Genomic DNA, 26338 nt, shown 5'->3' with positions numbered 1-26338 from the left:
ATTTGCATCATTAAGGCTAGAAACTTGAGTTTAAAACAAACTAATGAAACCTGATATTCTGAGGATTTGCACCCAGGCTTATTACCAGTTGCTGGGAAAACAAAGTGGGAGAGAGGGCTCTTGCACTCAAGTCCCATTGGTATCCAGAGGCAAATGTAGGAAATGGGCCACTGGAAGAGACAGACCTTTGATCTGATCCAACAGCCAGGCTCTTCTGATGTTGCAAGGCAGAGCCTGAGTAGACCTATCGCTCCTTGCAGTTTTGTGGCCCTTATTGTGTGTCTCCCCATTCTCTCTCTTCCTCCTCCCCCTCTCCAAATGAAGGTGTGATCTTCCAGACCAACAAGGACGGCTCCCTCCCACCACACGTCATGTACAAGATCCGGCAAAATTCCAGCTTCACCGAAAAGACCAACGAGATCCGGCGAGCGTATTGGAGGCCCGGCCCAAACACGGGAGGCCGTTTCTACTTCCTTTATGGCTTTGTCTGGATCCAGGGTGAGCACATGCCTGGCCTCCCTATTGCCAGCCCCATACGTAGGCCCCAAATATGCCCCCTTCATCTCTCCTCTCAGCCTCAAGACAGGACGTTTTTGCCCCTGTGCCCTGCCTGTCTGGCTACGTCCTCCAGCTGTGAGTTGTTGTTCTTAAAATGTATATCCTGCCTGCCTAGGGAGGCAAACACATCCATGATAAAATGTGACTTGTTTATTTATTAAATGTATATCCCGCCCCTTCCTCCTAGAAGGAGCCCGTGCAGTTAAAACTTCTGAGAACAATCATCTGCTGTCACAGCTAATAATGTCAGGGTTGCCAGGAACAGAAATTTCAGCCATCAGATGCCTGGGTAAACAGAAATGTGTTTAGATTCTTCCTGAAAGAGATATGAAGGCCTGGGAAAAAACCCAGAAAGATTAGGGGGAAAATATGCTGTGAAAGGGTATACCAGTCTGTTTCAATCTGGGCAAACCTTCAGTTTTTACAAGTCCATGATAAATACGATGGCAAATATGAAGAACCAGAAACATGAAAGCTCAGAAAATGAGGCTGATGAAATTCCATGTAGCATTCCATGAGTCTTAATTGGCTCCCCTCCTTTTCTCAGCCGTTTTTGTGGAAATGGGTGATTTCTGTCTGCTTGGCACTGTGGAGGAGACACAATTTCCAGAATTCATAATTTCTTTTTTTACTGTAACATGGATGGTTTATCCTGTTTTTATTTTTTTATTTTTTTTGCTGGCTTCTCCTAAACTGGCAAAATGAAAGAGATGCTAGGTTCTTTCCAGCTTGTAGCTACATTTGCAACAAAAAAATTTTTAAAAGTAAATTAAGTTTGTAAGTGTCTGAATAAACTGTACTTTCAATATACCAAACATAATAATTTAATGCCAAACTAAGTGGATATGATACTTTTTACATTCCTAAAGTAACAAATTGACTTTTGATTTGTATAAGGTGCTAAAAAAATAAGTATTGCATATTTTTCATTTCTCCCCCAAATGTCTGTGTTTTTCCCCCATGGCTTCAAAATGTCTGGAAATTTACATCTCTAAGTGAGACAGACGTGCCTCAGTAGGGAAGGCATTCCACAAATGGTGAACTGCCACCGAGAAGGCTCTCTCATGGGTCTCTGCCAGCTGGGCAGCCCCCAGTGGTGACACCACCAATGGGATCCCCCTTGCTCATTGTAAATCGATAGTAGGGTATTGCTGAACTTTTTGCTTTGTTCTCAGCATCCGGAAGAACAGTGGTGACTGTGGCTCCAATGTCAGTGGTACAGTGGAGTCCACACCAGTCTGACTTATCAAGGAGCTGTCCGAGGTGCTGAAAGCGGCCAGTACTTTGGACAGCTCTTCAAAAGTTCAGACTGAAACCCAGAACATATTCCACTGCCCCACTGACATGGAACCATCAGCCGCCACTGTGGAAGAGGTCACTTAAAGAGCAGCTCGCCCTTGTCAGCAGCCGAAATCTGTGGTGGAAATGTCCAAATAAAACACAGAATTTCAGCTGTACTCATGTGTATGTGAGTGTACAGTGTTGGTTGGGTCATGGCCTCAAGAGACAAATTCAGAAAACTGAATGGAGCTGAGCAACACCTGGCTTGGGCTCAAGAGCTTTTTATAGGGCCAGGTGGAGCCATGCTGACCCCTTCACATCGCCTGATCCCAACAGAATTGCTCGCAGCAAGATTGCCCCCTGGCCATGTGCAGTGGTGGCACAGAGGTGCAACAGGTCCCTTGCAAGTGGCCGTGATGGTTGCCGAGAGCAAAGCATTCTGGTCTTCCTGCTGGAGTCTATGGTCCCAAGGCCCCTTTTCTGTGTAAGCATGATTGGTGTAAGAGGTGATATCTGATAGATGTCCTGAGTAAAGGGGTGACGGGTCATTGTGGTCTTTCTCCCTTGCAAGATATGATGGAGCGAGCCATTATCAACACCTTTGTAGGCCATGATGTGGTGGAACCTGGGAACTACGTGCAGATGTTTCCATACCCATGCTACACCCGCGATGAGTGAGTCCTTAAAAGTGTGTGTGAGAGAGAGAGATGTTTTGAGACACAGAACTTCTTTGGGCAATGGGACCCTTTCCTTCCAGTTCTAACCTGACCATGGTAATCCATGTGTTGGTAACCTTAAGGCTGGATTACTGCAATGCACTCTGTGTGGAGCTACCCTTAGGCCTGGTCCAGAAGTTCCAGCTGGTGCAAAATGCGGTGGCCAGACTGTTCTTAAAACATCTGCACAGGCTGCCCATTTACTACTGAGCCATCTTCAAAGTCCTTGTATTAATTTACAAAGGCCTGAACAACTTAAGGCTGCTTGAATCCTTATATCGCAGCATATTTTTAGGATATTGGGGTATACAAGTATTTCTTATTTAAAAAAATCTGTGGAGACTTGTGGCTCCGATATCAGTAGGGCAGTGAATTATAGAGTTGGAAGGGGCCTATAAGGCCATCGAGTCCAACCCCTTGCTCAATGCAGGAATCCAAATCAAAGCATACTGAATCCAGGTTTCAGTCCGTACTTTCAAGGATCTGTCCAAGGTGCTTCAGTATTCCACTGCTCTGCAGACATGGAGCCTGCTGCAGGTAACGCCCCGCCTCTTCATCTCTGCAGCTTCCTGTTTGTCATTGAGCACATGATGCCCCTCTGCATGGTCATCTCTTGGGTCTATTCGGTAGCCATGATGATCCAGCACATCGTGGCAGAGAAGGAGCACCGCTTGAAAGAAGTAAGACCAGCGGATGGGGTTCTGGGGGGGGGGAGAGGTCTTGGCAGGCGGTGCTGTTTGCCAAGGCCCGCCACCAGTAACGACTAGTGGCTAAATTCAATCTCCGTGTTCAGGAGTAGTGTACCTTTGACCAACAAGTGCTGGGGAGAGAGCAGGGATGCTTCCTTCACTCCCAGCTTGTGGTTTTCCTGGTGGCATTTGTTTGGCCACTGTGGGCTAGGTGAACATTTGGTCTGATCCTGCTCAGCTGTTGCATGCTTTAGATTGCTTTCATATGGACAGGGAGCAAATTGATACTCAAGTTCAAGGTTCTGGTTTTGGTTTACAAAGCCCTATACAGCTTGGCACCAGGATACCTGAAAGACTGTCTTACTCCTTATAGACCCAGTCGATCACTGCCTCCTGCAGACACCAACTCATCAGGAGGTCTCTTCCGCACAACATAGGAAGTGGACCTTTAGTGTAGTGGTACCTACCCTTTGGAATTCCCTCCCTTTAAATATTAGGCAGGTGCCATCTCTGTTGTCTTTTTGGCACCTACTGAAGACTTTCCTCTTTCAACAAGCCTTTTAAGTAGAGACCTAATCCCAGTCTGTGTCTGTTTTGGAACTGCTTTTTAAATCATTTTTAAAACTTTTTTTTTTAAAAAGGTGTTTTGTTTTAATATATTTTAAAGTCTGCTTTTAAGATGTTTTAAAGTGCTTTTGTTTGCCATTCTGGGCTCCTACTGGATGGAAGAGTGGGATATAAGTTTAATAAACAAATAAGCTGACTTTAGCAAAAGCTGACATGCCGTTCCACTGATTGGCTTCCTGTTGACTTCCATCAGGGTTATAGAAAAATAGATATTGACTCCCATGTTGTCCAGTACCAACCTTTTCATAGCCTTGGAGGACTGGACCAAAGGGATTTTCCTCCCCAGGCTTTTGAATTTCCAGGGCCAGATCCTGGCACTGAAAACCAGCCTGAGGTCCCTGCTCTGTTTGATCTCTTGCTCAGATCTATGCCTGCTTTTCTCCCAGGACATTTCTCTGCGGGGATATCACAGTTTACGTCAAATGCCAGAGAGTGCTCTCCCCCTCCCCCCTCCTCCTTTTCCTGCCAGTGGCAACTCATTTCTGTTCCTGGGTATTGGCAGTGCTACTCTCATTAGGCCATCGTTGGCTCTCTGCTTAACGAGAGTATGATGAAGTGGCAGGGGCACTGAGCCAGTTAGTGCTTCCTGTAAATCTCCAGGGTTTCCAGTGCCTGGGCACATAGCTTCATCTTTGTCGAGGGAGGAAGGAGAGCGGGCAGAAGGTGCTGCTTGCCAAAAGCAATTCCTGCCAGCGTGGAGCAGGGCGAAGGACTGGCTGTCCATGAACTGGAGTTAAGAAGAGTTATCGCAACCAGGCAATTCCTGTCCCTATCTCACATTCTTGGCAGCTCTCTCTCTCAGGCGGCAACAATAAAAATTAAATATACCCATAATCCTGTGAGGTGATGATGAAGGTTAAAAGATTCCATAAAAGAGGAGGATGAAAAAGTCCTTAAAGTACACAATTTTGGACCAATTCCTTATTAAAGGAGGGCCTGTTAAGGATACAAGGTGCTCTTAAATGCAAAGAATTGGATTGTCCTTGCTACAGCAAACTGCATTTTTAAACCATGTTTCCAAGTTTCAGCATGTGTTGGGACATTTTGGATGGAATGCCATGCAGTGGCTTGAAGCTCTGTCAATGGCTCCTTCCTCCGCATGACATGATTCCCTTCCCAATAGTTGACTGTTTTAATTTTAAATTAGGCATGAGGTTGTTGGTTTTTTAAAGCCTGAAACTTGGGTGGCCGAATAAATGATGCCACATAAACAGATCTGTGAAACAGTCCTCATAATTGGGGAGACAATAGGAGAGGCAGCTTGGAAGAGGGTCGCTCTTTGCAAGGTGGATGCACATCCCGCTCTTAACACTGGGGAAATGGGCAGCAGAGCTCATATGTTCTAAACCAGGGGTGGAGAAGCTGTGGTCCTCCAGCAATGCCCTTCATTATCCCTGACCATTGGGCTTGCTGGCTCGGGCTGATGTTGGCCCCCAAATTATGGAATGATCTTCATGATGAGGTGTGCCCAGCGCCAACACTGTTATCTTTTCGGCGCCAGGTCAAGACATTCCTCTTCTCCCAGGCATTTTAGCATGTGTTTTAAATTGTTTTTAAATTTTTCAAATTGTGTTTTTAAATTGTTTTTTTTAAAAATGTGTTTTTAAATTTGTATATGTTTTTAATTGCTGTAAACTGCCCAGAGAGCTTCGGCTATGGGACGGTATATAAATGTAATAAATAAATAAATAAACGACAGCTGATGGGCCACAGAGATTCCTCAGCCTTGTTTTAAACTCTCTCAAGCCACTTTCAGTGCCCTCAAAGAACTATTTCAGCAGAGAGCTCTAGCAGGCTCTTGGTGGCTAGTGGTGAAAGCCATCCATTGAGGTTGGTGTGGTTTTTTGCACAAAAAAAAATCCTTCTTTTTTATGGCAAGTACCAACTCAGCTATGCTCCAACTGAACTGTTGTTAACTGACTGCTGAGCTCAGCTACTGGGAGGAAAATTGGGTCAGCTCAAGGAAGGGAGGCCAGCAGCAATGGATGCAGGTGGTTGGTATAACAAATGGTGATTTAATGGCCTAGTTTTTTAGACAGCAGTTCCCTTGGGCCAGCGGAGCAATGCTGAGTGTGAACTAAATGCTGCAGCTTGCATATCTTGCTTCCTCCTAGCCCAGAAAGTAAGAAGTGTCTCACTGGCCGTAACGAGATTCAATGCTTGCTGTACATACTTTAGTCATCTGTCCTGGGGAGAGTGTTCTTGCACTCGGGTCCTGCTTGCGGGCTTCCCCCAGGCACCTGGTTGGCCACTGTGAGAACAGGATGCTGGACTAGATGGGCCACTGGCCTGATCCAGCAGGCTCTTCTTATGTTCTTATGTTCTTATGTCCTTACAACAGCCCTGTAATGTAGGCCAGTGATACTATCCTCATATTAACAAATTTGGGGGAGTGAGGTTGAGAGAGAGTAGCTGTCTTTGGTGTGTCCCCTCTGGAGTGTGACAAGCAGTGACCCAGGGGAGAGTCCTCCCCAAAATGATCTTAGAATCATAGAATCATAGAGTTGGAAGGGGCCTTGTAGGCCATCGAGTCCAACCCCCTGCTCACAGCAGGAAATCCACAGCTAGAGCATCTCCCGCAGATAGCTGTCCAGCCTCTGCTTGAAGACATCCAGTGAAGGGGATCCCACCACCACCCTAGGCAGTCGGTTCCATTGCCGAACTGCCCTTACTGTCAAGAAGTTCCTTCTAATGTCCAATCTGAATCTACGCTCCTGCAACTTAAAACCATTAGACCTAGTCCTACCCTCTGGGGCAGCAGAGAACAAATCTGTACCCTCCTCTATGTGACAGCCCTTCAGGTACTTAAAGAGTGTAATCATGTCACCCCTCAGCCTTCTCTTCACCAGACTGAACATGCCAAGTTCCTTCAACCTTTCCTCATAAGACTTGTTCTCCATACCGGCTATCATCCTCGTCGCCCTCTTCTGAACCCGCTCTAACTTGTCTATATCTTTCTTAAAATGAGGCGCCCAGAACTGAACGCAGTATTCCAGATGAGGCCTGACTAATGCAGAATATAGTGGGAGTATTACTTCCCTTGACCTGGAAACTATAGCTCTGTTTATGCAGCCCAAAACCGCGTTTGCCTTTTTTGCTGCAGCATCACACTGCTGGGTTATGTTCAACTTGCGATCCACTACAATTCCAAGGTCCTTCTCACACGCACTACTGCTAAGCCGGGTATTTCCCATCCTGTACCCGTGCATTTTGTTTTTGTGGCCTAAATGCAGAATCCTGCATTTGTCTTTATTGAATGTCATTTTATTAATTTCAGCCCAATTTTCTAGTCTATCCAGGTCCCTTTGGATTTTATTCCTGTCTTCCATTGTGTTAGCTATCCCTCCCAGTTTCGTATCATCCGCAAGCTTCATAAGGCTTCCCTCCACCCCGTCATCTAAGTCATTGATAAAAATGTTGAAGAGTATCGGCCCCAGGACAGAACCCTGTGGCACTGCACTCGAAACCTCCTTCCAGTCCGAAGCAGAGCCACCGACGACCACTCTTTGAGTACGGTTTTCCAACCAGTTGTGAATCCACCTGACAGTATTTCCATGTAGTCCGCATTTGACCAGTTTGCTAATCAAAAGGTCGTGGGGGACTTTGTCAAACACTTTGCTGAAATCTAGATAGATGACATCTACAGCATTTCCACCATCTACTAAGCTAGTGACCCGATCAAAAAAAGAGATGAGATTAGTTTGACAGGATTTTTTCTTGACAAACCCATGCTGGCTCCTTCTAATCACAGCATTGTCATCCGTTCTAATATCTTTCCCGGTATTGAAGTCAGACTGACCAGCCTGTAATTCCTTCCTCTTTGGAATTGTTTGCGATTGCGCTTTTTGTAATACGTTCTTCATGAACTCCCACGCATCTTGGGCTCCTTTTTTCTTTAGTCTATCTAGCCACGGGATCCTACCCATCATTTCCCTGAGCTTGCTAAAATCGGCTTTCCTGAAATCCAAGGTCCATGTTTGACTATATTCTCCTTTGGCTTTCCCCAGAATCACGAATTCCAGCATTACGTGGTCACTTTCCTCCAAGGTACCAACCGCTTTAATTCCCGTGACCAATTCGTCCGTGTTAGTTAAGATCAGGTCCAGGATTGCCAATCCCCTTGTTCCGTCTTCTACTTTTTTCTTGTTTTGGCATCTGGCAAACCCCCTTTTTATTCTTCTGGGCTTAAAACAAACAAAACTATTTAAAGCCACTATGGAAGTTGTTGTGTCTTTATTATATTTATAATGATGTTTTTACTTCTTAATTTTTTATTTATTACATTTCTATCCCAATTTTCCTCCAAGGAACTGAAGGTGGTATACAAACATGGTTCTCTCCCCCACCTTCCCATTTTATCCTCACAACAACCCTGTGAGGTAGGTTAGGCTGAGAGAGAGTGCGTGGCTCTAGATCACCCAATGCGCTTCATGGCCAAGAGGGGATTTTGAACCCTGGTCTCTCAGCTCCTAATTTGCACTGACCACTGCACCACACTGGCTGATCCAAATCCAGTTCTTCCTGGTGGTGGATGCATGTCTGCTGCCACGTGACAGGAAAGATCAGCCAATTTAATTAATTACATTAATTAATTATATTACATTTATATCCCACCCTTCCTCCCAGAAGGAGCCCAATCCATGTTTCCTTTTCCATCCATGCGGCAGACGTGTTTTGCAGTGGTTAGAGCAGGGGTAGCCAACATGGTGCCCTCCTGTTATAATTGGTCAGGGATGATGGGACCTGTAGTCCAACAGCATCCGGCAAGCACCAGGTTGGCTACCATGGGTTAGAATGTTGTCCTAGGACTGAGAAGACTTGGGTTTGAATTCCAACACAGTCACAAAGCTTGCTGGGTGATGGAGAAACATAGGAAGCTGATTATCCAGAGCCAGCAGACCATTGGCCCATCTACCTCAGTACTGTCTACACTGGCTGGCAGCTGCTCTCCAGGGTTTCAGGGAGGGGACACTCCCAGCCCTACCTGGAGGTGCCATTGCGGACTGAACTTGGGACCTTCTACGTTATAAAGCAGATGCCTCTGAGCTACAGCCCTTTCCCTAATGATAAAAGTTCCAGCCCTTGTGGCTTTGAATAAAGGGCTGGTTTAAATAATAATGTGGAAAGCTGCCTTATACCATTGGCCCATCTAGCCCAATACTGTCAACACTGGCTGGCGTAGGTCTCCAGGGCTGCAGACAGGATCCTCTCCCAGCCCTTAGGCCAGCCCCTCTGTCTTAGGTTGAGCTATCTCATCAGGTTATTGTGAAGATAACATGGAGGAAGGAGCCATTTGTACCACTCTTTGCTTTTTGGAGGAAGAGCAGGATACATTTTTAAAAAAAGTAATATAATCCCCCTGCACGCAGTCTGCTTTTTGCAAAACTTGGGGGGGGGAAATGTAACTGGTGAAACAGTCCTTGTAAAGGTGCTGGGGCAGGCCATATAATTTTGTCTTGACTGAATACGTTTATGCTGCTTTTTCCATCAACCAAGTTGCACTCAGAATGGTCCATAGCAGCAACCAAGCATCAAAAGCATATAAATAACTCTTCAGGCACTCAGTGTCAACCTTCTATCAGAAGCACAATAATATATCAATAATGTGAGAACAAACAATTCAATAGGAAAAAAGTTGAATACAAAAACAAAACAAAAATCCAAAAATAACTATCATAAAATGATCATAATGTGATCATTTCCAATTAATAATGCAGCTTAGCTGCAAGATGAACGATGTAAGTGCAAACATACACAGCAAATATATGCAAATACAAAATGCAAATGCATGCAAATACAGAGGACCACAGCCAGAGCTTGGAAAAGTTACTTTTTTGAACTACAACTCCCATTAGCCCAATCCAGTGGCCATGCTGGCTGAGGCTGATGGAAGTTGTAGTTGAAAAAAGTAACTTTTCCAAGCTGTGACCACAGCTATCTTGATCTGTTCAAAAGTAGGTTCTGGTGATTGCATTGAGGCTTTCCCCCGGTCACAGGCATGGCTGGAATGGGAGAGGAGAGGATGTGTGCCACCTTGAGTTCCTTGGAGGAAAGGCAAGGTGATGATGTTGATGAAGTAAACCTTTATTTTTTATGGCTTTTCAACCTGAAAGCCCTTCAAAGTGCTATGAAAGTATTAAGATACAAAAGCAGAAAATAAAGTCAAAATCCAAAATGTAATAAATTAAACCAGAACAAGAAGATTAAATTCTGTCATTACCAAAATAAACACAACCCAAACCTTGCTCTGGTATTTCATGTACATTATGTACATGTGATACTGGATATGCTGTTTTTCACGAAACATGAAATGGTGCAAGAGAGGGAGTGGTCCCCATAGAGGGGAACTGAGGGGGGCCTGTTGGGCTGATGCTTTCGCGCTTCCACCTCGCAGGTGATGAAGATGATGGGCCTAAACAATGCAGTGCATTGGGTGGCCTGGTTTATCACGGGGTTTGTGCAGCTGTCCATCTCCGTCACGGCGCTGACCGCTATCCTCAAGTACGGCAAGGTCCTGATGCACAGTGACGTCTGCATTATTTGGCTGTTCCTGGCCATCTATGCTGTGGCCACCATCATGTTCTGGTGAGTGGAGGGAGGGGACCAGGGTGTGTCGGAGCTGTGTGTGTCTTGCATTTGTGTAGTGCTTAAAGATGTTTCAAAAATGTCACAACCATCCTCAGTGCGCCTTGGAGCAGCATTGCTATTACTATTGCTGATTTGCAAGTGCTTTTTTGTGGTGGTGGTGATGGTGATGGTAGGGAAGCAAGTTTCTAGACCTTATGATGATGTGATTGAAAACTTTGTGTGGCAAGCCTCAGGGGCAAGATTTGAACTGGGGGCTGCCTGGCTCACAGTCCATTTTCTCTCACCTACATTTCTCACTGAGATGATCGACCTGAGCCAGGATCATGCCACTTCCAACCATATGCTTTGACATCCCTATGCACAGAAAACTAGCATGTTAGGGAGAAGGTGAGAATGGAGCCCTTCTCACTGATGTGTCAGTTTTCCATATGCAGGGTTTTCTAATTTGGGGTGGAAGCATGATGGAATCTACAGGCATGCAAATCCCGCTTACAGTCAAAAGTGGTACAGTCCAGGCACATAGGAAAGAACTAGGCCTCTGCCACCGTGTTCTCAACCCTGTAACTCTGATGAGGTTGATCAGGACCCATGATAGGTTAATGAATGATGGTGCAGAGGCCTGCATAGACCCTTGACCATCTGGCATCATGAGGTTATACAAGCAAACTGGTGCATATATATCTATTTAACTGTACACATTTATCCACGCTTGTGAATTCAGCCGCTGTTCTTTTCCAACCTGGCCTGTGGCACACCATCCCACCTGTTTGCCCTTATAATAGCTATATATTTGCCCTTCCCGGCCTGCGCACCACCTTGGAGGGGCAGATCTGTGCCTCAGATTGGTGCCAGGAGCTCCAGGATTTCAGCAAGGCGCCCCCAGTGATCCCCCTTCACCTGAGCGCAGCTGGGCATGCAAGCAAGGAGTCCTTTCCTGCTGCGCTTGGGTGCCCTTTCAAAAGTGAGCATGGGGGTCCCAACAAATGCCCAGCCTCAATGGTCTCAGAGGTTCCACCGGGTTCACCTTGGGATCCCCTGCAGTGCCATGCGGGATGCTGGAACTGGGCTGCAGATCAGCTACCTAATCTGATGGCTGAGCTTGACTCCTGCAGTCGGTGAACCATCCCCAAGGCCATTGGCTTTGCTTTGGAGAAACAGGACCTCCATTTTTCTCCTGTATTTGCTAGATGTGCACCTGTCTCTTTCGCCCTTCAGCTTCCTGGTGTCTGTGCTCTATTCCAAAGCCAAGCTCGCCTCGGCCTGTGGAGGCATCATCTACTTTCTCAGCTACGTCCCTTACATGTATGTCGCCATCCGGGAAGAGGTGGCACATGACAAGATCACAGCCTTTGAGAAGTGCATTGCTGTGAGTAACAGGCCGTGGCCAGCGGGGGAGGGCGGGCAGCCCCTGCTCCTTATGATTCCTTTCCCAGGTGACTAGGAGCCAACAGCTGGAAGCCTTTGTGCCACATCTGGCCCCTCTGAAGGGTGCCTACACCCCACCGTTGCTAATCTTCAGCCCAAAGGGGAGGGGGTAGTGGTGATCATGCTGGTGTCTATGGTAATGCAACTTTCTAAGGGAAGGGACAACATGGCTCGTATATTTATGCCCACCCCTAATATCATTCCCAAAATGCCCCTTGAGCTGCGGACTAGAGTCCTAGACCATCGTTTGCCATGCAGAACATCGTCCAGCTTGAACAAACGTGGGGAATGTACAGTTATTTGTTCTTTGCAAACCTCTTCGCTCCTCAAGGCGTTGCTACTAGCTGCTAGCCATGATGGCTGTGCTCTGCCAATGGCACCGTAGTCAGATGCAGCATGCTTCTGAAAACCAGTTCCTGACAGCTGCAGGAGGGGAGAGTGTTGATACACTCATGCTCTGCTTCTGGGTTTCCCTTGGACACATCTGAGTGGCCACTGCGAGGACAGGATGCTGGATTAAATGGGCTACTGCCCTGATCCAGCAGCCAGGCTTGTCTTAAGTTCTTATGTTGCTGGCCCATTCTTCAGAGCTGGACTTCAAGCAAGTTTTGATGCTGGCCGTAGAAATTTTATTTCTTGAGAACAGCTTCAACTTTTTGTTTTGATGAGTTTCTAGTCCTTCTAATGAGGAGATTAGTGCCAATCTGTGTGACAATAGCTGCCAAAATCTGCTGGCCAGTGGGGCTGAGCTGTATGTCCAATAATCCAGACGAGGGGTGGGCTTCAGGGGCCTCTTTGCACCCTTCCCAGGAGTATCAGGAGGTTGAATTGTGCAGGTGTGTGCATGATTTATACTGGCTTCCAAACTTTAATTTTAGCTCTTGAGTCAGGATTTTGACTAGGTTTGCAGACAGTGTAGTAGACACAGCCCACCACATCATATATCCTGCCCTAGTTGTCACTTCCCAACTCATAAATTGTTGCGAGTTAGTTTGAGCTCAGCTTGGTTGCTGGAAAACTGGCCTACAAATATTAAATTAAATCCTGCAGCATATCTTTGACTCTTCTCCTTCCTCCCCCCCCATTTCTTGTCTAGTCCCTGATGTCTACCACAGCCTTTGGGCTGGGCTCTAAATACTTCGCCCTCTATGAGGTTGCGGGCGTGGGCATCCAGTGGCACACCTTCAGCCAGTCGCCCGTGGAGGGGGATGACTTCAACCTTCTCCTTTCCATGATGATGTTGATCATTGATGCTGTCGTCTACGGGGTGCTGACGTGGTACATTGAGGCTGTGCACCCAGGTACGTACGTGTGTGTGTGTGTTTGCAGATGGGGGAAAGGCCAGTTCTTGCTGGGCTGCCCAACCTCCTCCTGGCTGAAGCTGTGTGCACCTAGAGAGGGGAGGGGCTGAGATCTGTAAGTCAGCTGCTGCCTTTGGGGTAGAAAAATGTGCAGGCTCATTGTGCGTGACACAGACCATTTAAGATTTTTGTCATCTTAAAGCTGATACTGATTATGGGTGCCACTTTGAACAGCATTTGAACACTTCAGTTTTACCCCTAAGTCATTATTGTGACTCTTTTTTTGTATTTATACTTTTTGTGCTGATGTTGTATTATCTGACCTGTTACATTGATATTTGATTTGGGTTGTGCATCACCGAGAGAGCTATGGTTGATAGGCCTCTAATATATGTAACTCATAAATGGATAATAAGAGGGAAAGAGGAGGGGCCCAGTGATTTTTCCCCTGGTGGGAGTTCCATAGGACCAGTTCCGTCAGCAAGAGTGATGCATTCTTGCAGTCACGTGTTGTAACACCAAATGCCTAGTCTTGGCCAAGCACAAGACTGTCAAGTTTGGAATTTCAAAAGGATCATGAACACTGCTGGTGGTGAAGAAACTGAAGGCTTTATTAGCAAAGCTGTGTACATCAAACTGTCATTTGCAAGGAATAAAACACTAAACTGAGACTAATGGCAAATGGGCCTCTGCCTCCACCCCCAGTCTGTTTTTGATTGCTCTTACATTTGCCCTGCGAGCTGGAAGCCTTTGGAACAGCTGCAGTGAGGATTCTCTTGCCTGGGAGGAGTTGTGGCTCTTGAGTCTTGGTTGATCTTGTTGTTATCTTGGGGCTTCTTCAGCTCCTTGAAGGCGTAATCTCCCTGATTAAGGAGGGGCACCCCATACCTATTAGACCATCTACCTGTGTGAGTTTCTGCAAGACCTGCTCCCTGCATTTCTGGCTGATTTCCACCTGGCCTGGAAGGGTGGGGCCCTGTCTCTCTCCAGCTACAAAAGCAGCAACTGCTGAAGAGGCCAGAGACCATCTACCTGTGTGAGTTTCTGCAAGACCAGCTCCCTGCATTTCTGGCTGATTTCCACCTGGCCTGGAAGGGTGGGGCCCTATCTCTCTCCAGCTACAAAAGCAGCAACTGCTGAAGGGGCCAAAGACCATCTACCTGTGTGAGTTTCTGCAAGACCTGCTCCCTGCATTTCTGGCTAATTTCCACCTGGCCTGGAAGGGTGGGGCCCTGTCTCTCTCCAGCTACAAAAACAGCAACTGCTGAAGGGGCCAAAGACCATCTACCTGTGTGAGTTTCTGCAAGACCTGCTCCCTGCATTTCTGGCTGATTTCCACCTGGCCTGGAAGGGTGGGGCCCTGTCTCTTTCCAGCTACAAAAACAGCAACTACTGAAGGGGCCAGAGACTGTGTGTGTGTGTATGTGCGCGTGAACCTGCTGCTCGGGATGTCTATGGACTACTGGGGTTAGTTGTTTTTTAGTTGTTTTTGGGGTCAAGATTTAATTTTGGAGATTCATTTTTGCTGTTATTTGGACTACAGCATATTTTTGTTAGACACTGTTGTGAAGTGTGTGGGGATTGCTTAATTGTATATTTATTGAGATGTTTTCATTAGTTTGTTGTTTATTATTATTGTTTGGCTACTTATATACTGTGTATATTTATATTTCTTTGTTGTATTATTTCTCTGTTGTACACCGCCCAGAGAGCTATGCTAGTTGGGCGGTATAGAAATTTAACAAATAATAATAATAACAATAATCATCATCTTCCCATCATTCAGGTAGCTAGTTTCACCCTCAGGTGATGTCTCCTGACCCTGCATGTGGTACAGCTTGGCCTGAGAATGCAGTTACATTCTCAAGGTTGATTGCTTGTTTTGATTATCAGGCTACTTGTTTACATTAGCCAAGTGGGAACATTCGTAAGCCAATTAGCTCATCGTCCCTTCAAAGTTTGAGAAAGCCATAAACAATCCCACCTGACGGAGCAGAAGCATGGGACAAGCTGCATTGTTTTGGTTAACTGCATAACTTTTCTCACAGGCTGTTTCTGAGTACAGACAGAGCTGAAACATCTGTTCCAGCTTCTTCTAAATAATATCACAAAATCAGCACCCCAATAACTCAGGGGTATGAGGCATGAATTAGGGGACAAAGGCCATCCACATGCCATTTCTAAGCCTCGTTGTTAAATCTAGATTCTTCCGGTCATGTGGCAATAGATGTGTCTCATCTCAGGTTTGGCCAGCACATATTAGAAGGCCAGCTTTGTAGGGGAGTAGGCAGCTTCTGTCAGCTCATACCTCTGTTAGTCATCTGTTGCAGCTCAGCTGCCTAAAGGAACAAAAAAACTGGATGCTCAAATGCTGCCTGATCACCTGGGGTGATTCTTCCTCATTGCAGGCAACCAGATGAGTGGGTATTTACAAGCCTGTGACAAACTGTACTTGGGTGATCTTTAACCAGATGTAGATGGCATTTACACCAGGGACAAAGTGATGACTTTCCCAGCCTTGAAGGTTAGAGCTGGGTTTATGAAAATAAAAGAACAGTTGAGGGGAATCTGGTCACATCTTGACGTTTCGTAGCGCACGGATTTTGACTAACTCCCAGCTGTGCCTCTGGTTTCATGCTAGCTCTTGTTCCTTCCCCTAGGAATGTATGGCCTCCCCCGGCCCTGGTACTTCCCCTTGCAGAAATCCTACTGGCTGGGAAATGGGCGCACCGAGACGTGGGAGTGGGCGTGGCCCTGGTCGCGAACTGCCCGCCTGAGTATCATGGAGGAAGACCAAGCTTGTGCCATGGAGAACAGGAGGCTGGGTAAGTCGCAGGCATGGGAGTGCCCCACTGGCAGGGCAGAGGCCCAGCAAGAGGGCAGGTAAAAGCTTTATAGAGGGAATTTAGGAAATGCTAAGTGGTCCCAATGGGACAGAGGCAGAGAAGGTGGCAGGAAAGGGCAACCAAGATTTGAGACAAATCCATCCCCCCCCTTTCCTCCAAGAGCCAGGAAGTGTTCTTGTTCAAGTAGATCTTCTCCCTCGGGGGTTGGATGCTTCCAGGTGGGATTTGGCTCCTCCTGTTGCTCAAAGGCAGGAACCTCTCGGACTGCCTGCTCTCTCTTCCTGCTGAGGCTGCCGCTTGTTTCCTGCTTTCACCCAGAGGAGACCACCTGCACATGGCCCTGCCTGCCGTTGACACCTCCCGCGCAAGTTATTTCTCCTGTCTTCGTTCTCTTGTTTACGTTTTTCTTGATTGTGCCTTCTTTCCTGGGACTTTTTAATCAATAATAATAATAATAATAATGATGATGATGATGATGATAGAGACAAAGCATCATCGTAAAAGGCTTTCTTTAAAAAAAACACTAGCCAGGTAAAAGGTAATATGCATTTTCTCCTCAGCCAGCGTGGAAACACAGACTACTAGCCTCTTTCTAGGCTAGCTTGTAACTCATATCTCGGTGGCCTTGGCACTCTGTGTCATTCTGCATAGTGACTAATAACCAGGACATTCCCATGTCTTGGCTTTGCATGCAGATGAGACTCGTGGGATCGAGGAGGAGCCAACCCACCTTCCACTGGTGGTCTGTGTGGACAAACTGACCAAAATCTACAAGACAGACAAAAAGTTGGCTTTGAACAAGCTGAGCCTCTATCTCTATGAGAACCAGGTGGTCTCTTTCCTGGGCCACAATGGAGCTGGCAAGACCACAACCATGTAAGTGATTTAGCTTGGGGGGGTGGGCAACCAAATTGCCAAATGCAAGACGACAGTGGCTGGGGATGGGGGGGCAAGGTCCATCACAAACCTTGCTACATCTGGGCAGATTCTACCAATGGGAAAAGAAACAGACCCACTGAAGTTCATCGGGCACGGACACACTCTTATGGAAGTCCATCAGAAGAAGCTTTGACCGGCACCCTGGGGATAGCAGTTTGCATGTTGGTTTGTTAGCTTTTAAAGAACAAGTTTCTAGTTTATTTATTTGTAAAATATTTGTATACCACTATTTCGTTAAAATCATCAAAGCAGTTTACAACATGTTTAACACAACCACCACCACCATAGAATAAAAAAACATCTAAAAATACAATAAAAACAGGTCAGTTGTTGCAAAAAAAAGAGCATTTTCTTAATTGCCTGCATAAAGCTGGTGGAACAGAAAGGTTTTCAGCAGGCACTTGAAAGTTAAAACAGAAGGCAGCTGCTGAAACTCTGTTGACAGAGTTCTTAAGGTGGTGAGATGATAAGCTCGAAAATACATAGACAATAGACACACCTCCAAATGGTCAGTTGCTGGAAGCTTTTCCAGGTTTTCTTCCGTCTCTAAAGTGGCCTTTGCCAACTTAGAGGCCCTCCAGACGTTTGGGACTACAACTCCCATCAGCCCAGCCAGCACAACTGTCTTGCCTTAGACAATAGGGCTGTGCCATCCTGGGCCAATAGGAGGTGTAGTCCCAAACATCTGGAGGGCACCAGGTTGGTGATGGCTGCTCTAAAGGCCCTACAGATTTTTCAGCCAGTTTCAACCCTGTTTAACTGTCATGGCCATCATCAAAGGGTACTCTAGGACCTGCAGCCGTGCGAGGGGAGCTTTGTCTGATAAAGAATTCTCAGTCCTCTCTTCAGACTGCCGCCCCCAGGTAGTGGGCATCACGAGGGAAGGTGGAGCTGTGATGATAGGTAACCAGTTACAGAACCAGCTTCAATTTGCACAGCAGGTTGATGGTCAAGGGCACCTCCAACACTGTTGTTGGTGTTGGTGTTGGTGTTGGTGTTGGTGTTGGTGTTGGTGTTGGTGTTGGTGTTGGTGTTGGTGTTGTTGGTGTTGGTGTTGTTGGTGTTGGTGTTGTTGGTGTTGGTGTTGGTGTTGTTGGTGTTGGTGTTGTTGGTGTTGGTGTTGTTGGTGTTGGTGTTGGTGTTGTTGGTGTTGGTGTTGGTGTTGTTGGTGTTGTTGGTGTTGTTGTTGTTGTTGTTGGTGTTGTTGCCCACCCTTCACCACCAGGTCTGTACCAGAATGGGTTACAGCAGCTTAACATTCAGTATTAAAAACAAGTAAGCCAAAATACAATCACATGAATATGACATCACACAATAAGCTAGTGGCCTGTCTGCTTTTTAAAACAGAAGATTCTCTGCCAGGTTACTGGAAACTGTATGTTTGTCCAGGGTGAAAGTTGCAGGGTCTGCTTGCCATGGTGGCCATCATCCCCCTCCCAAAAAAACCCTGAGAAAATTCCATCTACTAAATTCACCTTCTACAATGGGGGGAAGGGGCAATTTGGGAGGCCGTTTTGTCTTGGCCCGTGACCCTCGTTTGCTTATGCCCGCTGGCTGTCGGTGGGCACGGCTCGATGATGCCTGTCTCTTCCTTCTTTCTGCTCAGGTCCATCCTGACTGGCCTCTTCCCTCCGACCTCCGGCTCTGCCACCATTTATGGCCATGATATCCGGACTGAGATGGACGAGATCCGAAAGAACCTGGGCATGTGCCCGCAGCACAATGTGCTTTTTGACAAGCTGACAGTAGAGGAGCACTTGTGGTTCTACTCGCAGCTCAAGGGCATGGCAGAAGAGGAGATAAGCAAGGAGATGGACAAGTAGGCATGCCCACCCCACCCCTCTCTCTCTTGCTCTCTCTCTCCCTCCCTCCCCGCCCCCACGGATGTAATGGTTGGGGTTGGAGACCTGCATGCACATCCTAAATTCAGAAACAGTGCACATATGGTCGCCCTCATCCTAGATTCCCCCTTTGTATTATTATTGTATTATTATTTGTGAGCCCCCAAATATTAATCCAGCCATTCCCAACCAGGTGCTGTTCAGCTGTTTTGGAGTACAAGTCCTATCAGCCCCAGCCAGCCATGGCCGTTGTGTATCCGAAACATATGTGGGGGGCACTAGGTTGGAGAAGGCTGGATTAATCATACTTAGAGGTGATGGGGCCAGGATTTGGGAGAGGGGCACAGGGGATACTACCCTCCTTCCATCCCTTACTGTTTGCAGGGGGCCACTGTGAGTCTTCCCGGAGGGGGCCCAAAGTCCTGGAGTCGGCCCCGGCCACTTTGGAAGACTCCCTCCCCACATATCATTGTGTTCCTCCAGGATGATTGAGGACCTGGAGCTGACCCACAAGTGCCGTTCCCTGGTGCAGACACTGTCGGGGGGGATGAAGAGGAAGCTGTCGGTGGCCATTGCCTTTGTTGGGGGGTCACGGGCCATCATCCTGGATGAGCCCACTGCTGGCGTGGACCCCTACGCCCGGAGGGCTATTTGGGACCTCATCCTCAAATATAAACAAGGCAAGCATAAAGGGGGGCTGCCTCACCCTACCGGGGCTCTAACGGTGGAGGTGTTTCCTGCAAACCCAAATCCTTTTGTTCACCTCTCCAGTGCTGTGCAGCCTGGTTGAATTATCTAGAACAGCTTAGAAAATCAGATGTCCTTTTTCTGGAGTTGGGTTTGCAATCTCCTTATAGCACTTTCTAGCCTGGATTCATCTTGGGGTTGGGTAGCTGGATGATCTCCTTGAGATCAGCTGGCATATTGGCAATGGTGTGTTTTGGGAGGAGTATGGCCCCCAATGACTACTAGCCACGATGGCTATGAACTATCTCTCCTCTGTCCCAAAGGAAGAACCATCCTCCTCTCTACGCACCACATGGATGAGGCCGACCTTCTGGGAGACCGCATCGCCATAATCTCTCACGGGAAGCTGAAGTGCTGTGGGTCCCCCCTCTTTCTGAAGAGCACCTACGGCGATGGATACAAGCTGACTGTCGTCAAGAAACAGTCAGATGCCCGGACCAACATGTGTCAGGGTGGGTGTCCTGCTCCTGTCTGTCCCAGCTGCTCTGCTGTCAGTCCTTGCTATGGGAAATTGTATTAGGCCCCTAGCAGGATTCTTTGTGGAACAACTTGACTCTATGTGCCTCTCATGCATGGCATGGGCAGCAGGGGAGAGGAGGCCACCCTTGTTTGTTTGTCCCCAGCTTCTGGTACTCTGATGTAGACTACCTCTGAACATGAGGGTTCTATTTAGCTATTGCCGCTGGTGGCCACTGATAACCTTCTCCTCCAACCCTTCGTCTAAATCTCTCTCATAGCCACCTAAGCCAGAGGTCATTATTCCATCATGAAAATTCCATAAAAGTAATTCTGCATTATGTAAAGAAATGGTTCCTTTAATATCTCCTGAGTCAATGGAACCAAGGGAAGTGGTGGGCTCTCCAACCCTGGAGGCCTTCAAGGGGCAGCTGGACAGCCACCAGTCTGGGGATGGTTTAAGTTGGAATCCTGGATTGAGCAGGGGGGTGGGATTGATGGCCTTAGAGACCCCTTCCAACTAAACTAGTCTATGATTCTATGAGTCTACTTGCCATCAGTTTTATTGGGTGGCCTCCAAATTCTAGGGTGGGGATGCGTGACAGAGAGAGCTAAGGTGACAGAATGATAGGGTTTTATAATTTTATCCATGGTGTGGAGAAAAAGTGTGTGTGGGGGGGAGAGAGTTTAGAAACTGCATAATCTTATAAGCTTCTTTTCATTTCGTCCTTTTTTAATGTTTAATTTGCCCCACAAACTGAAAGCTGCAAACACACTGGACTTTCCTTGTAAAAAGAAAAAAGGCTGTCCCAGCCCTTTGATCATCTTGGGTGCTCTTTCCAGCTCTGTGAATCCATTTTCATTTTGGTGCCTTCTGCGTCTTTGCCTCTAGCTTGGCTGACCATCCTGAGTTCCTTTCCCATCGCACATGTTTGTTTTACTGTACATCTTCCACTGCAAGGTGTGGGCTGGTCTGAGTAATTCATCTCTCTCTCTCCGCCCTCCCGCCCTACATTCAGACTCTGGGCAGACCCACAGCTCTCCCTGCCAGTCCTCCGTCAGTCCCTGCTCCGAGGTGCGGGTCACACAGTTCATCAAGAAGTACGTCGCTTCCTGCCTTCTTGTCTCCAACACCAACACGGAGCTGTCCTACATCCTGCCCAGTGAAGCAGTCAAGAAGGGCTGCTTTGAAAGGCTGTTCCAGGTACCAGGCAGTTGGAGAATGCACAAAAGTAGAAAGTGTGTGTGAGAGAGAGAGAGGAGGGGAGCGGGCAGACAGGGATGCATGAGTAAATGGGGGCATGTTGGGTTTTTGTTTTTGATTTTTGATCTGTCATCATGCACACACACCCCTCGCCCTCAAATGCCTGGGCACTGGGATACAAACGCTTTTTATTTTTATTTTTTGGGCTAATAGCTAAATGCATGTTCTAAAACAACAACACACTGCTCCCTTTTGATCTCCACTCCTTTTCCCCCTGAGTCATAATGAAAGTGTGGTCACCAGCAGTAACTGCTGGTGGCTACATGTCAGTGGGGCAGGTTTTAGTCTGAACTGAAAGTCCAAACAAGGTGCCGAAGCACCGTGGACACCTCCTTGACATTTGGGACTAAGAACGTGGGCGGATTCCACTGCCCTGCTGACATGGAGCCACCAGCCTCCACTGGCCACCAGCATGGCCACAGAATGCTCATGCTCTGGTTTTGGTGTGCTTCCATGGAGGCCTGACATGCACAATCAATGCATGGCCATCAGAAGAGCCCTGCTAGATCAGGCAAAGGTCCATCTAGTCCAGAGTCATGCTTCCCACAGTCGCCAGCCAGATGTCTAAGGAAAACCTATTGCCAGGTCACGGACAATAGCCCATCCCCTCTGTGGCTCTACCCAGTAACTGATATTCAAAAGTGGACTGCCTCTGAACATGGAGGGTCTGTCTGCTCACCATGACTAAGAGCCACTGGCAGCCCTTCCCTCCGTGAATTTTTTAAAGCCACCTAAACTGGCAGCCATGAGCATAACTTGTCAATGCAAATTCTGTGAGATGTGCATGGTGTGAAGTGGGAGGGAGACAGGTGACGGCAAGATGAGGCCTTACTTCCTTTGGACTGTCCCCTCTCCCTTCCTGGGCCAGCTGATGTCATCTTCCCTGTGGGGACGAACATCTGGAGTGGATTCCTGCATCCACAGCGGGTTTTTTGTTTAATTCCCTCCCTTTTTTACATCAAGTGGGGCTTGATGTATCTGTTGCATGTTATAAAAGGTGTCAAGTGCTTTGGTCATTCTAGCTGAAAAGCACCATATAAATCTACTAAATGAATAAATGAAGAAGTTCCTTTTGCCCATCTCGAAAGGACGGGCCAGCGCATGAGCGTTTTGTGGCCGTGTTGGTGACCATGCTTCTTTTTAAAGCTTTAGACCACTGCTGCATGTGGTTCTGCAACTGAAACTTTGTTTCTGGATGGAAAGCGCAAGAGAAGATGTTCTTGGCTTATCCAGAGTATCTTAACTGGGCATAAAGAGAGCAGAGGGTGGCTTCTGATGGAGCATAGCCAGATGCACCTGTGTTGATTCCGTGGCCAAACACACTTCTGCTTCCCTCCCAACGGCATTCATTAGCACCTAGAACATAGCTTGGATGAACTGGACTTGACCAGTTTTGGGCTGATGGACACCACCCTGGAAGAAGTTTTCCTCAAGGTCTCAGAGGAGGACCAATCTCTCGAGAACAGCGATGCTGGTAAGAATCAAGCTCTTGTGCCCCACTGTCTCAGGAGGCCCACCGTGCTTCTGTGGATGCATCCAGCAGTCCTCTCTCCCTGTCCATTCCTTGCAGATGTGAAAGAGTCCAAAAAAGATGCCCTTCCTCTGCCCGACTCCCAACTGGGCCCCAAGGCTGAGGCCAATGGAGAGCCCCTTCCGAGTGCAGAAACTCTCGGGAAGCCCGAGGCCGATCAGGGCAACCTACTGGCCTGCTCCAAACTGGCCCAGTCTCAGACGTCGCTGCGGTCGTCATCTTCGGCAGGCTCCATGCGAGGCGATGAAGGTGGGGCTTATTCGGAGTTCTATGGGGATTACTCTCCGTTGTTTGATAACCCGCAAGACCCTGATAACATCAGCCTGCAAGGTTTGTAACACGTGAGAGGCCTTGCGTGTTCCCTTGGGAAGGCAGTGGGGACGGGAATCCTACATTCCGGCTGCGGAGCTCTGTGGGGAAAATCTTACGCCTGGAAATCTTAAGGATTTGGGGTGTGTTTTTTTAAAAAAAATATCTGGAGTTCTCCTCCCCTCCAGATTAAACTGTTTTTCATTAGGTCTGTCGCTTAAAATTTAATTGCTTGACTTTGTTTTTAGGTAAGGTGAGGCTTATTAAATCTATATATTGTTTCCTACAACAAAAAGTCCCAAAGTGATTTAAAACAAGAATCAAATATTATAATAAAAGTCCATGAACTTGGAGTGTGTGCAGTGTGCCTCAGGGGCCACTGACTAAGAGGCCCTTCCCTCCCATGTGAGAAATGAGGAGCGGGCAGGGGGAACCACTTCTTCCAACACACTTGCCACTTCTCACTTTCCCTTCTTGGACTAAGGGGAAAATGGGGAATGCCTCTTCAGTTATGATGCTTTCCATCTGCAGTTCCGATAGGTCCTTGTCTTGAATTTTATTTTTTCTGTCTGCATCCTGATTAACTTGGGGCACAGTTTTGGTCAATCAAAAGTAGGTTTTCAGTCAGCCAAAACCTGTGCTCTTAGCTTCACTTGTAAACAAATATTGCCTGAGGAAGGTCTAATGTTGGGGGTGAAGGGGAACCTCTAGGATCAAGTAACAGATCGCTTTGCAAGGCCTTCCTTCTGCTTGCCCCCCCTTGTTTGTTATTTGTAGACATCATTCATGTTCAAGGCACTTTACAGAGTAATATAAATATGAAAAGGGGCTTCCAGTCTACATTTTGACAGTGGGGAAGGCCACAGGAGGGGGTGGTAGAGGTGCAGGTTAAGGGCGGAGCAGGCGCAGGACTTAAGCATCATATAAATGCTACTTTATAGGGTGCCACTCCTATAGGCCCCTGTCCTGTCCTTTCTTGGAGGCCTTCACTTTTAAGATGGTGGGCTTCTTCTCGACCCTGTTTTTGGTATGTGGGAGCCACGTATATGTCTGCAGTCTGTTGTTCTCGTATCTCCTTGAGGAAAAGCCCCTTGGAGCACTCCATGAGTGCACCCGAGTGGCCGAGCGAGGTGCCTCAGTCCCTCCTGTGCCTCTCTTTCTGCTCTTCCCCGGTGCAGACCAAGGGGCTGACTTGGAGGTACACGGGCTTGCTGGGCAGGGGAGCTTCAAGCTGGAAGGCTCCTGGCTGAAGGTGCGCCAGTTCCACGGGCTGATTGTGAAACGGTTCCACTGTGCCAAGCGCAACACCAAGGCACTCTTCTCCCAGATCCTGCTGCCTGCCTTTTTTGTCTGTGTGGCGATGACGGTGGCTCTCTCCGTGCCTGAGATAGGTATGTGCCGTTCAGCCAGAAAAGGCTCTGCCACTGCAGCTGTCCCAGAACACAGGAAGCCAGATTAAACCCAATGCTAGCACGCTGCAGAGGTGAAGGCCAACCAAGGAACAGGGCCTTTTTGTTGCACCTTGATCATGGACCTGGCTCCCCTGCAGAGCCATGGGCCCTCCATTGTTCAGATTTTTTGGAGTGACCCTTTTTATTCCATTAGGTGCCCTGGTTTTCTAGTTCAGTTGCATGGGCATCTTGTTTGGATTCTGGATTTTAAAGCACTTTTAAGTTGCAAGCTGCTTTGAAGCCCTTTGGGTGAAAAAGTAGCCTAAGAATAGAAATGGAGAAATATAGGAATGCATGGAGCTGTCTTGTACTTACATTCCCCACGCAGAACTGCAATTCTCAGAGTTCCCTGTGCAAAGGGATTGTTTGTTAAACCACCCTGGGGGCTGTAGCTCTGCGGGAGGTCTCCTAACAACAGAGGTCTCCTACCAACTCTCTGCACCCTTAACAGACTACAGTACCCAGGAGTCTTTGGGGGAAACCATGACTGCTTAAAGTGGAATAACAGTGGAATCAGTGTTTACTGTGAATGTGGCCTCTGGCGCCCCAGGCTCTCTCTCAGATGGATGTTGTTTGTTCTGCAGGAGATCTGCCTCCCCTCGTCCTCTCCCCGTCCCAATATCACAACTACACCCAACCCAAAGGCAACTTCATCCCATATGCCAGTGAAGAGCGACCGGAATACAGGTGAGACACTGGAGGCATTCAAGAGGCAGCTGGACAGCCGTCTGTCAGGAATGCTTTGATTTGGATTCCTGCATTGCACAGGGGGTTGGACTTGATGGCCTTGTAGGCCCCTTCCAACTCTACTATTCTATGATTCTATGACAAACATAATCCCTTTCACTTGAGGAATGTCTGCTTCCTCTTGGATCCAGCATCAGTGCCTGGACAAAATGCACACACGTACAAACACACTCACTCACTCACTCACTCTGTGGGCAGGTTGTTTGTTGACTGCCTGGGCTTACTGGAGCCTGTACTTCAGAGTCTGCTACCATTATGCCACCAGTGCCCATCAACTGTAGACGCTTAGCATGTAAAATTATTGCCACAAGAATGTGAGGATGGTCGCAAGCTTAGTGAAGGTTTAAATAAATGTATGGTGGGTGAGTTCCGTCAGTGGCTAGTCCTTGACCACTCAAGTTGAGCCTCCATGTTCAGAAGCAGTATATCTCAGAGTGCCAAATAACAGGGTCAAATAGGCGATGACTGGCTCTGGTCTTGTGGGCGCCACTGGTGCCTCTTGGAAATGGAGAGCATGGCTAGATGCATCTGCTCTTAAACCATTCTCTTTTAGTTGAGAGGGATGTGTGTTAAGATATCTTCGGCTCCCCCGCTTCTAACGGATATTCCTCCCTTGACAGGTTCAAGCAGTCAGCAGATGCCACTCCCCAGCAGCTGGTCGGGACCTTCTACCTGCCCTCAGGGGTGGGGGCCACCTGCGTGCTGAAGACGGCTTTCAACAGCACCTTGGACCAACTGGTGCAGTCTCTGAACCTCAACAGCAATGAATCAAAGATGCTGGCAGCCAAGTACTTTGATGCCATGTGCGTGGACTCCTTCACCCAGGGCCTCCCCCTCTCCAACTTCGTGCCGCCCCCTCCCTCGCCCGCTCCCTCTGACTACCCCTTCTCCCTGGACGAGGACTTGCTGCGGGCCTGGAACTCCACCGCCTACCCCTTCACCGTCAAAGGTAAAACTTGGGAGTGGCCTTGTTGGCGGCTGAGCCAGAGGAGGCAGGATTGGGTTGCAGAAGGCTGAGAATT

The 26338-nt window shown here is 47.7% G+C and overlaps 1 protein-coding gene across 3 annotated transcripts in view; it reads left to right on the top strand.

Moving 5' to 3' along the window:
* The window catches only part of ABCA2 (ATP binding cassette subfamily A member 2), a 106320-nt gene that overhangs the window by 57486 nt on the left and 22496 nt on the right, over window positions 1-26338 (top strand). For 2 of the 3 annotated variants that reach the window (XM_061603648.1, XM_061603649.1), the window contains exons 14-30: window positions 325-498; window positions 2411-2513; window positions 3121-3235; window positions 10266-10456; window positions 11675-11825; window positions 12981-13185; window positions 15846-16010; window positions 16727-16907; window positions 18577-18789; window positions 19295-19491; window positions 19822-20010; window positions 21034-21218; window positions 22632-22752; window positions 22849-23139; window positions 24297-24509; window positions 25154-25256; window positions 25937-26265. In XM_061603648.1, coding sequence (XP_061459632.1) covers window positions 325-498; window positions 2411-2513; window positions 3121-3235; window positions 10266-10456; window positions 11675-11825; window positions 12981-13185; window positions 15846-16010; window positions 16727-16907; window positions 18577-18789; window positions 19295-19491; window positions 19822-20010; window positions 21034-21218; window positions 22632-22752; window positions 22849-23139; window positions 24297-24509; window positions 25154-25256; window positions 25937-26265 — 3126 coding nt within the window. The remainder of the gene's footprint in view (window positions 1-324; window positions 499-2410; window positions 2514-3120; window positions 3236-10265; window positions 10457-11674; window positions 11826-12980; window positions 13186-15845; window positions 16011-16726; window positions 16908-18576; window positions 18790-19294; window positions 19492-19821; window positions 20011-21033; window positions 21219-22631; window positions 22753-22848; window positions 23140-24296; window positions 24510-25153; window positions 25257-25936; window positions 26266-26338) is intronic. The other variant, XM_061603650.1, reaches the window with a different exon arrangement.

The sequence above is a fragment of the Rhineura floridana genome, chromosome 20, assembly GCF_030035675.1.
Source record: "Rhineura floridana isolate rRhiFlo1 chromosome 20, rRhiFlo1.hap2, whole genome shotgun sequence".
Taxonomy (NCBI): domain Eukaryota; kingdom Metazoa; phylum Chordata; class Lepidosauria; order Squamata; family Rhineuridae; genus Rhineura; species Rhineura floridana.
Note: the sequence above shows the minus strand (reverse complement) of the source record. Positions and strands in the feature narration are given on the sequence as shown.